The sequence below is a fragment of the Crinia signifera genome, chromosome 7 (assembly GCF_055691185.1).
Source record: "Crinia signifera chromosome 7, ASM5569118v1, whole genome shotgun sequence".
NCBI lineage: Eukaryota > Metazoa > Chordata > Amphibia > Anura > Myobatrachidae > Crinia > Crinia signifera.
This window is the reverse complement of record NC_139223.1, coordinates 102,934,686-102,946,344: the sequence shown is the minus strand read 5'-3', so window position 1 is coordinate 102,946,344 and position 11,659 is coordinate 102,934,686. Positions and strand designations below refer to the sequence as shown.

Genomic DNA, 11,659 nt, shown 5'->3' with positions numbered 1-11,659 from the left:
GAGTGGGGACCTGGAAAACGTTTACTGTTGGGGGCACTTGAGGACCAGGGTTGGGAGTGCTGGAGTGAAATCCTGCTCTGCAAATTATTGAGCTTGCCATGTGAATATGTTCAAAATCCTTTGTTACATGCTCGCCTGAATGATTTTTCCACTAGGCACGTGTCATTGCAAGCTCAGAGTAGCCACTTACTCAGCAGTTGCAATGAAAACAGGCATATACAGCCTATTGCTGATATTTCTGTCATGCCTAGCGATTTTTTGCCACTCCCTTGAAATGGTTGGTTACCACCCCCAGGTACCTACTTCCTGTCAATCACCTTTCAAATGGCTAGCGAAGATTAAAGTAGCAGGACTTAATCGCTGCCCAGCGGCACTAACATGCATGGCTGACCATACGCAGTGTATCGATAATCGGTCCCTGTGTGAAGTTGCGGATGTGTGATCAGGCCTGATTTACCCCAGTAGTACCATGCATACAAGCATGTAGACATAGTTATTAAACACAATCGCTACTAAAAACTCAATATATACCTATATTTTTCATATTTTACTGAATAGTCACAATCTCTATAACAAAGTACACAATTTCTTCGTCAATTGAGAACTAGAACAATCAATAATGAAATGGAATAAATAAAATAAGATGTTATGTTTATTAAACAATTAGCCAGTAAGGACATATGTACTTGGTAGTGCAAAAGCTCACTTTAAGAAATGAAGCAGATGTGTCATCATACATCTTGCTGCAGTCACGCCAAACATCCCCTCTTGGCACGCCATGCCACATGAGAATCTTATAGGGTTGGATGTTTTTGTGCAAAAACTACTTCATAATCAATTAGGAACACTAAGAAGCACTAGGAGATGTGCTGATTATTTTGTATATATGGCACTTGTATATCTGTGTGTGACTTAAGGTGCCCATACACGTTACAATTATTGTATACAATATTGTATACAATATCGCATCTCATCCGATCTCGGTTTTGCGATGACATCAGATGAGATGAGATCTAGTACAAAAAGTATGTGCAGTACATACTTTTTGTACTAGATCTCATCTCATCTGATGTCATCGCAAAACCGAGATCGGATGAGATGCGATATTGTATACAATATTGTATACAATAATTGTAACGTGTATGGGCACCTTTATGCCCCGCACACACGGTTTGATTTGGTCTATTTTTCTACTTGATTTTGCAAAATCGAATTCAAATTGAATCGAATGATTTTCAGCCGAATTTGTTGCAGATTCAATCCAAATAAAGAATCATTCACACACTATACAAAACGTCACACTTCAAATTAATCAGCAGTCTCTGTGGGTCAAAAGGTCTACACGTGATCTAGGTCGATATTGGGAAGGTAGACAGTAAAAAGGTCGACATGGGTTTTTCACATTTTTTTTTTTGAGCCAACATGCGGTATTTCACACCCTACCATCCTCTAGGATGTGGAAGGAAGGGAGAATAGAATACTGTGCCGAGTGTAGCGAGGCACCGTGTCCAAAGCATGGCAAGCACAGCGGCGGGAAGCAGTGTCCCGAATGTCCATGTCGACATTCGGGACAAAAACATGAAAATTCCATCTTGACTTTCGACCATCCCAATGTTAAGCTAATGCATGTGTCGACCTTTCGATCCTAAGGCCTGACGACCTTCAGTGGTCGACCAAATGTATGTCGACCTTCATTTGGTCAACCTAATGACCCATACCCATGGCATTTTGTTTGTAGTAATTGAGCTGCATTTTTTGGAAAATAGACACCTGGCGTTAGCAGAGCTGCGCAGGACCTGGCTTCACAAGCTACATGGCTTATCTGAGGCTGGATGTATGATGACTCATCTGTAGCATCTGAAAGTGTGTTCAGACTAACTTGTTAGCAAAACTAGAATAATAATAATAATAATAACACAAACCATTGATCAGTGCCTGGATATAATACAGACTGACACCACATTGTTAATATTAGTAATTTTCAATCACACCTTACAGCAAAGTACAATTATGCATTAAATAAAATGATATTCAAAGTAATCACTATTTTGTATATATGGGTCTTCCTATAAACAGTAAAAATTTTGTATTTCACAGCAGAAAAATAGATCTTGAAAAATAATTTACAGTGACATATCCTGCATTCTCAAGATACTTTAATGCAATGATAAAACAAAAACATAGCAAAGCAGTTGACTTTTTCATATTACTGTAGTAATATCTACAGTTAAAGGATTGTGTAGCAGAATGTAAAGTTACAGTTTACAAGTTCAAAGCAATTTTATTTTCAGCATGAACCCGTGCTAATTTCCTAAAAACCAGAGGAGCACATCCATCCATGAATATATAGCCAATGAATAAATTAAGAAGTTCCTAATTTAAAATGGCAATGCACAAACAACAATAAAAACTTAGAACAAAAAGGGAGCTATTATAGCAATACATGATTGAAGGGTCTAAAACAGTGACAGGCAACTTCTTGCACATCGGTGGCAAGTGAATTAACCCAGCATAAATCCACAGCAAATAGTCTTGCTAGAGCAAAAATTAAGAGGGCAAGATGTTGATTACCCCTGGTTTAGAATGATATATACAGTACATAATTGTTAATCTTTCCTCAATACATTTCTCAGAACATTTATAACATCATGCTTCACTTTCTCCAGCAACCAATCTTTGCATTTCTTCTTCCAAAATAGGAACAATCAGATTATCCTTGGACATTAGATTATACTTCATCACAAATTTAGTGAACCGATGACACAAGTAGGTTTCATTCTACAAGAGGGGGAAAAAAAGGTACAAATTAATATGTGAACAAACACAGCAAAGCAAACCAAAATACAATGGAGTCTCAAGAATATAGGTTACAAGTTTATTGAAACAGAATTTGACGGCAGAGAAGAACCACTTGGCCCATCTAGTCTGCCCTTTTTTCAAACATGTTACCTCAAACCATATTTGATCCTTATTTCTTTGTAAGGATATCAATATGCCTATCCCAAGCTTAAATTTTTCTACTGTATTTGCCTCTACCACCTCTGAAGGGAGGCTATTCGACTTATCCACTACTAGTAATTCTTCCACAAATTTCCCCTGAATCTTCCTCCCTCTAGTTTCAGTGCATGTCCTCGTGTTCTGTTGCTCCTCTTCCTGTGAAGAATGTCTCCCACCTGTACCTTGTTAAGACCCTTGATATATTTGAAAGTTTCTATCATGTCCCCTCTTTCCCTTCTCTGCTCTAAACTACACATATTTAGATCTTTTAGTCTTTCCTGGTATTTTTGTGATGTAGGCCATGCATCATTTTAGTTGCCCTTCTTTGTACAGTCTCTAATGTATTTATATCCTTCTGGAAATATGGCCACCAGAACTGAACACAATACCATGTACTAATAGTGATCCTACAACTTTACAGCTTTTTTGTACCGACGAAAATTGTCATAAGTAAACCTATGAGGGGCGGTGGGGAATCTTTCTATTCTGTAAATAACCTGTATCGGGGGATTATAGGGGAGGGAAAAAGGGAGTCTATTGAGAGGAAGCAAAGCACGAGGGTGGATATTGGAAAAAATTCTAATAACAATGGTAAGTTTAATGGTACTAATACGACTAAAAGCAAATACGATCTAAAATGCTTAATGGCTAATGCAAGAAGCCTTGCAGGAAAGGTCGGGGAACTAGAATCAGTGATAATGGTATGGTTATGACATTGTTGGTATTACAGAGACTTGGTGTAATGAGACACATAACTGGGCGCTAAATATAGAAGGATTCACACTCTTCAGAAAGGATAGAGAAAAAAGGAGGGGCAGAGGGGTGTGTTTATATGTTAATAATAGCCTATTATCAAGTGAGAAAGTAATAGGTGTCGATACAGAGGAAGATGACTCAGAGGCTGTTTGGTTGGAGATCACGGGCACTAATAATAAACCTATTAACAAGATTATTATTGGAGTATGCTACAGACCTCCAAATATTAAAGAAGAATCTCTACTCTTAAACCAGATCAAACTATCAGCAAATCAAGGTCAGGTACTAATTCTGGGGGACTTCAATCTCCCTGACATTGATTGGGAGAGGGAAACAGGAAAATCATCAAGAAGCAACGAGTTCCTAAGTTTGCTAAAAGACCATTATATCAGTCAATTGGTAGATAAACCTACCCGAAATGAATCGATCTTGGATTTAGTATTAACAAACAACACAGAATTAGTTTCAAATGTTGAAACAATTGAGCAACTAGGCAACAGCGACCACAATATGGTTACCATGGAAATAACCTTCAGTAAGTCAGAACATAAGTGGCAAGTGAAAGCACTAAATTTCAGGAAGGCTAACTTTAATTTACTTAGGGTAGCTCTTAGAAAAGTGAAGTAGGACAAATTAATGGAGGGTAAAAATGCAGAGGAGATGTGGGATTCGTTAAAAAAATGTTCTCGCCCAATTAACAACCAAATATATCCCTAAGGTAAACAAAGCGAGAAACAACAAAAAAAAAAGCCACATTGGATGGACAGAAAAGTGAGGTCAGCTATAAATAAATAAACTAGAGCCTTCAAACTCTATATAAAAAAGTTAAATGCAACAACGTTTGCCAGCTATAAGGAATCAAATAAAACTTGCAAAAGAATAAGGAAAACTGCTAACGCACATATGAAGAACGCATCACTATGGAAAGCAGATCCAATCCCAAAAAGTTTTTTAAATATATAAACAGCAAGCGGGTAACAAAAGCAAATATAGGCACACTAACAGACAGCAGTGGAAATAAGGTCACTGAAGACAGTAAAAAGGCTGTACTACTGAATGAATACTGCTCATCTGTTTTCACTAATGGAAATCAAACTGTGGAACTTACACCTTCAAATCGTGGGTCAATGAACACAGATCTCACTGTGGATTTTAGGCATGAGGACATAATTAGGAGGCTTAGTATAATCAAAACAAATAAATCACCAGGGCCTGACGGGATCCATCCGCGGGTACTCAGGGAATCAAGGGAGGAACTAGCCATCCCCCTGCATCTCATCTTTAACAAATCACTATCAACAGGCAAAGTACCAAAGGACTGGAGGAAAGCAGAGGTTGTGCCAATATTCAAGAAAGGAAAAAAGGGGGACCCTGCAAATTACAGACCAATAAGTTTAACATCAATAGTGGGTAAAATATTCGAAGGTTTTTTAAGGGATAGTAACTTAGAATATTTGGACGAACATCATATACTTAGCAGGAACTAGCAAGGGTTCACAAAAAATCGTTCATGTCAAACTAATCTGGTCGCTTTCTATGAGGAAGTTAGCAGAGACCTTGATGAAGGAAACGTTGTGGACGTGATCTACCTGGACTTCGCCAAAGCCTTTGATACGGTACCCCACAAGAGGCTTATAACTAAAATGAGGGACATGGGACTGGTGGAAAATATATGCAGATGGGTAGGAAACTGGCTGTGTAACAGGGAGCAGAGAGTAGTGGTAAATGGAGCACTATCTGAGACACTACCGGTACTAAGTGGAGTGCCTCAAGGTTCAGTCTGGGGACCCATATTGTTTAACATTTTTATCAATGATATAGGGGCGGAATTGCTCAGTAACATAAGCACCTTTGCAGATGATACAAAATTAAGTAAAGTCATTAAATCAGAAGATGATGTCACATCACTTCAAAGTGATCTCGCATCGCTGGAGAAATGGCCAAAAAAAGGAAAATGAAGTTCAATGTGGACAAATGTAAGGTCAGGCACCTGGGGAGACACAACAAGGGTGCTAACTATAAGTTAAACGGGGTAGAATAAGGGCAGTCTGTACTTGAAAAGGATTTAGGGGTCCTTATAGACAATAACCTGGGATGTAGCGCCCAATGTAACGAAGCAGTGAAGGCGGCAAACAAAATGCTTGCATGCATTAAAAGAGGCATGAAATCTCGAGACTCAAAAGTGATAATGCCACTATACAAATCCTTGGTCAGGCCTCGCCTTGAATACGGAGTGCAGTTCTGGGCACCGCACTATAAAAAAAGACATCACAGAAATGGAAAAAATCCAAAGAGCAACAAAGCTTATAAGAGGAATGGAAGGCCTACCCTACGAGGAAAGACTATAAGAATTGGGGCTATTTACATTAGAAAAGCGTAGATTAAGGGGACACATGATTACCATGTACAGGTTGAGTATCCCGTATCCGAATATCCGTTATCCGAATTATTCCGAAAACCATACATTCCAGAAAGTGAACAAAAAATTATTTTTTTGATAAAAACTTACTGGGGACATCTGTAACAGCACTACTGAGGGAATGATATGTAACTGGCACTATATATGTGCAAGACAATGATTGCTTGGCTTTTAAATTCAGTGCCTGAGATTGTACACAAACTTTGTGTCATGTTTTGAAACCTTGTTTTATGCACAAATAAAATATATTTGTGTTCATTTCATGTGTTTGATGTATATGTAAAACATAAATGCAAGATACCTCAAGATACATCATTGAAATATTAAAATATTCCGAAATACGGAATAATCCGTTATCCAAAATTCTCCTGGTCCCGAGCATTTTGGATAAGGGATACTCAACCTGTATAAGTACAACAGAGGACAATATAAGGAATTGTCACAGACCATATTTACCACAAGAAATTAGACTAGGACCAGGGGGCATGAGTATAGATTAGATGAAAAAAGATTTTTTATGGTTGGAAGAAGGAAATTCTTTACAGTCAGAGCAATAAAACTTTGGAACTCTCTGCCAAAGGAGGTGGTTTCAGCATCAACAATAAATTTGTTCAAATCAAGGTTGGACGGACACTTAGTGGCTAAAAATATCCAGGGCTACTCAAAATAAATCAGGGAAACAAATGTAACAACTAAATATAAGGATATCAAGGGAGAATTAGCTTAACCGGGTTGAACTCGATGGACGGAAGTCTTTATTCAACCTTACCTACTATATGTAACTCTAGATGAGGTTGTAGCAATGACCTATACAGTGGCATTATTACTTCTTTCTTTCTACTACTGATACCTCTCTCCCTATGTAACCAAGCATCTGACTTGCCTTCTTCATTGCTTTGTTACATTGCCTACCTGTCTTTAAGTCCCCTGAAATAGTGACACCTAGATCCCCCTCTTCCTCAGTAGTTTCCATTATAGTGCCATTTATACTATATTTAGTCTTTGGATTTTTGAGACCCAAGTGCATGATTTACATTTTTTGGCATTAAACTGTAGCTGCCATGCTCTTGACCATTCCTCTAATCTACCTAGATTTTGAAGAAGTTTGTCCCTGAAACCCTTGAAATGAAGCCTTCAAAAATAAAAAGAAATCCACAATGTTGTTAAAAGCATAGTACCATATAGTCAAATTTGTGCAACTCTGGAGCCAAGCACTACAGGTGATGTTGCATCTCCATCCATTTGTGGCATACTTGGTGTCACAGGAGTAGCCCAGAGGGGATATGCAGATGACCACAGCAGGAGTGGGATCCCATGTCATTAGGTACTAAAACCGTAATGAAAAACTGCTGTGACAAGCTGGTCCATGGGAAAGGGGAGCTAAAACTATGGAATGTGTAATTTTAGCTTTAAACCAGTGGTGTCAAACTCAAGGCCCTCTAGCTGTCGTGGAACTACACGTACCAGAATGCCCTGACACAGTTTTAGCAATTCATTATATAAAACCTCCATACAGATCCAGGAATTACCTCCCCCATCCTGCCCACTTCACTAGGAAGGTACATGTGATTTTGGAGATGCCTACCTGAAATATCTGGAGTCTACTACTCCATCTGGGACAGTTGGCAAGTATGACTTTAGGTGTATAACTTGGTGGTAAAAGGGCTTTTTCGGCCAGGCTGGCCAAGCAGGGGAAAGGCTAGATGTCCTGTGGGCCCCCTTCGTATAGAGCTCCAGCCACTAATGTAGGCAGCAGCAGCTATTATCAAGCAGGCCATGTCACCATGAATCCCCCCTGGCCACTACAGCTGCTCAATCACCAAATGCCTGTTACTGTTAAGCCATGGCTAGAAACACTACAGAAATGAGGAATAAAACAAAAATTAAATAAATGTGGCACAGATTTTAATAATCCATCTCTCTTTCTATATTCTCTTCCACATTTCCTCTTTTTATAATATAATTTACTTTTTTTTTTCTTCCATTGTGTCCATTTCTATGCTCTGCTATCATTTATGAGCAGCAGGCTGATACTGTATAGCAACATATTAACCAGTCTGTAATGGACCATAACTTCGTTGCAAGATTAGTACAGGTTGAGTATCCCTTATGGTGCGTACACACAGGGGCTATTATAGCAAATATCGCTGGCAATATGGTCGCTGAGCGACCATATTGCCAGCGATGGGAGTGTGCACCGGCAATAAATCGTCAGGTGCGAGCTCCAGTTTGCAAACGGGACACCGAGCAATATATCGCTCATCGTGAGCGATATATCGCCCCGTGTGTACATGGCTTTATCCGAAATGCTCGGGACCACGAGCATTCCGGATAAGGGATTTTTCCGGTTCTTGGAATAAATTTAGGCATACTTACCTGTCCCCTGGTGGTGCCCCGATGGTCCCTCGGCGTCCACAGCAGGCCTTCAGCGTCTCCAGAGGTCCCAGGCGAGCCAGTGACGTCACCGGCGTGCACGAGCACTCGCGCAATGCACTCCTGGGACTGCTGGAGACGCCGGAGAGGATGCTGAAGGCCTGCTGTGGACGCTGGGGGACTTGGTAAGTATAAAAAAAGGGTTAGGGAATTTTTTTTTTAATTATTCCAAAAAAACACGGTTTTTGGAATAATTCGGATACAGGATGTGCGGATACGGGAAACCATACCTGTACACAGCAATACACTCCACTTAGGAAATGGAAGCTTCTTACACACAGATCAAATTTCTGTAATAGCAATTGTATCCTAAAAAACTGCAAGCCTCCATTCCTTGCAGCACATTAGTGAGTTCCCACTGTCTCCTCTCGTATATGGAATCGGCTATACAGCCACATCATTACAAGGAAACATCATTACAAGGTACTCATATCTGTCAATGACACTGAAGGCGACCCCGTATGTGCTTTTTTAACACGCACTTTATTCACTCTGTTTGTGTTATATGTTTTGTGTTGTTTTATATATTTCGCAGTTATTATATGAACTAATTAAAAGGTATACTTTATAGTTTCTTCTTATCAGGTGTACCACACTGAGATAAACCATACTCTGTCCTGCTCTAAGATTACTCATTGTTGTCCGTGGTAACACACCCCTGCATAGTTATTGATATAACTACAGGTGCCCATACACGCTGCGATTATCGCATGCGCTTTGAACTTTTAAAGTTCAAAACGCATCGCACTGTGTACCTGCGGGGATGCGATGCGCGTCCCCGGGTACAATATTGTATAGCACAAAAAGTATCTGCAGGCAGTACTTTTTGTGCTACATTGCATCGCTTTAGTAGTACATGCGATGTACATTTGTAACTATTAACTTTAAATCGCATTGCACCTGCAAAGTACAGTAAATCGCATCGCATCCACTTCAAATGCCAAAATCGCATGGCAGCTTGAAGTTCGAAATGCACAGCACACAAAATCGGTGCGTGTATGGGCACCTTACCACTCGCCTATATCAAGCAGAAGGCTTCACACATATATTTATCTCTACTCTGTATAGTCTTGTGTGACGGACCCTCACACCAGATCCATCTAGAAGCATACATGGAAATCTTCCAGGGGAGCCCGAGCTGACAGCGCAGCTCAGCCTGGAAAATTTCTGGCCATACCACTGAAGGGGTTCAAATATATATGAAATCTTAAGATAAATCTTTATGAAACTATACTTTCTGCACAAAATCTTTTGTCCAGGATTGAAGGGGAGTTAAAGGGAAATCTTAAGACACATCTTAAGATCACAGATTTTTCTGGTGTGAGGGCACCTTAAGAATGTGAGATGATCAGACAGCAGGTAAAGATAGCATTTAGTGGATTTGGTGTTAGTACTCCTTAGTCGGTAGTGTTTTAATGTAGGTCAGAATTTACTTAAGCTCACTACCAAATTTCAATGAAGAATGGTGAATCAGATGCTTAGTTAAGGAAGGGCTCAGAGAGTTAAACAGGAAGGGGAGGAGTATGAGGTGACCAGATCCTGACCCTGGTTAGAAGGAGAGGTTTGGAATAAAAAACCTCATATCCAGTCGCTGGGACAAGGGTTTTCTGTCTCCTGTGCTGGTTTCTTGTCATGATTAGTGCCTGGTGTAACAGAATCTCAGGGCTCCAGGACACCCAGGGATAGCAAGCAGACAGAGTGGTGCAGTGTAAAGGTGCCCACACACTAGAACGATTTTTGGGCCGATTGGCCAATTTTCGATAAATATTTACTGATAATCGGTCGAAAATCGGCCGATGCTCGCTCCCGTGGATCTTTTTCTAAATCTTCTGATCTTACGTGCTGCACAAAAGATCAGAAGATTTAACAAAAGATCCATAGGAACGCACACGGGATCTTAAGAAAAATCATTGGTAAAGATGTGCGCTTGCCTGAAATCTTTTGTCCAGATCAGACAAAAGATTTGAAGGCTAATTTATGCGCACATCTTATGATCGCAGATCTTTATAGTGTGTGGGCACCTTAACACTTGCAGCCACCATGTTACCTAATGTCAACCTTTTTCATGTGCATATCGACCAATAGTGGTCGACCTATTGACCTAGACACTGTTGACCTAATGACCCATAGAGGATGCCTCAAATTATAACATAACCTAAATATAAAATTTTAACAGTGCTAAAATCCTCAAAGAATACAGATGAACGCCCAATAAAATTAGCAAATCAAAAAACATAAATCTAAATCAAAGCATCTAATCAAAGATTACCATTGTTCACTCAAAAAAATACCCCCACCATGTATAAGTAATCTTTCAAAATGATAATTAAACACATACCTCATACTCATCAAATATTTGGCGATGATGGAAATAAGCGTGTGAAAATATTCTATAAATTCTACGACACACCGATCCTAATTTAGCAACAGAAGACTCCTTAATGCTAACCCTGTAGAAAAAAGAAAAACATTTTTTTTACTACATTAAAAACTTATTTTGTGTATAATATATCAATAACATAGCAGTGGAAATATCGTCACTCCAAAAAACAATCAAGGTTCAGCTGACCGGGGTACTGTATGTAGGAATAATGCAGAAGGTGTGTATGGCAGCATTCACACAGATTTGTTAAGAAGACCCCACACATGGATAAGGTCAACGTTTCGGATTTTACTCCTTTCTCAAGACCAAAAACCGACGGTACTTAGTTATGTATTTTTATCCTAAGGAAATAGTATAAACCATATAACATTGATATGATGCCTGGGTCAGTCTACTAATCTTGAGGAGTGATGCTACTGTATAAAAAGGTGTGCTATAATGACTGAAATTCCACTAACCTGCTTGGAAATCCCAGGTCACATGACTTCATCCCCCCCTAACTATCACCTGAACTACTTTCTTCTGTCACCATATCCACCATCACAGAGCCACAACTGTAAACACTAACATCATTCACACTATTCATAGAGAAGAAGCACATCCCCACCTCACTGAACGCAGCACTCCCTGACGGCTGCATATGACCACCTTACTGACATGCATATACATTT

The 11,659-nt window shown here is 39.6% G+C and overlaps 1 protein-coding gene across 2 annotated transcripts in view; it reads right to left on the bottom strand.

Annotated features, from left to right (window-relative positions):
• Positions 1-2,141: 2,141 nt before the first annotated feature.
• MOB4 (MOB family member 4, phocein) overlaps positions 2,142-11,659 on the bottom strand; it is a 91,914-nt gene continuing 82,396 nt past the window's right edge. For both annotated transcript variants that reach the window (XM_083153562.1, XM_083153563.1), the window contains 2 exons: positions 10,944-11,055; positions 2,142-2,778 (listed from right to left, as the gene is read on the bottom strand). In XM_083153562.1, coding sequence (XP_083009688.1) covers positions 2,647-2,778; positions 10,944-11,055 — 244 coding nt within the window. In that variant the 3' untranslated portion in view covers positions 2,142-2,646. The remainder of the gene's footprint in view (positions 2,779-10,943; positions 11,056-11,659) is intronic.